The 216-nt window shown below is 68.1% G+C and overlaps 1 protein-coding gene across 1 annotated transcript in view; it reads left to right on the forward strand.

The window, feature by feature from the left end:
* LOC104078925 (interferon-related developmental regulator 2-like) overlaps positions 1–141 on the forward strand; it is a gene marked incomplete at both ends in the record, with an annotated part of 2,416 nt that extends 2,275 nt beyond the window's left edge. Inside the window, one exon of the mRNA XM_009580751.1 lies at positions 42–141. Within this exon, the coding sequence (XP_009579046.1) occupies positions 42–141 (100 nt within the window). The remainder of the gene's footprint in view (positions 1–41) is intronic.
* Between the last annotated feature and the right edge of the window lie 75 nt (positions 142–216).

Here is a 216-nt window from a genome sequence, read left to right on the forward strand (position 1 = left end):
GCGGGGCCGTGCCTGACGGTGCCTGCCAGGCCCCTTCTTCCGCAGAACAATGAGCTGCTACGGGAGATCTTCGGCCTTGGGCCCCCCTTGGTGCTGGATGCGGCTGCTCTGAAAGCCAGCAAGGTCTCCCGCTTCGAGAAGGTGGGTGCTCCCACCCGGATTTGTGCCCGCAGTCCCCTCCCACGCCGCTGTGGGCTCCAGCCGAGCGCCTGCCTG

Source organism: Fulmarus glacialis, unplaced genomic scaffold (assembly GCF_000690835.1).
Source record: "Fulmarus glacialis isolate BGI_N327 unplaced genomic scaffold, ASM69083v1 scaffold25426, whole genome shotgun sequence".
In the NCBI taxonomy this organism is placed as follows: Eukaryota; Metazoa; Chordata; class Aves; order Procellariiformes; family Procellariidae; genus Fulmarus; species Fulmarus glacialis.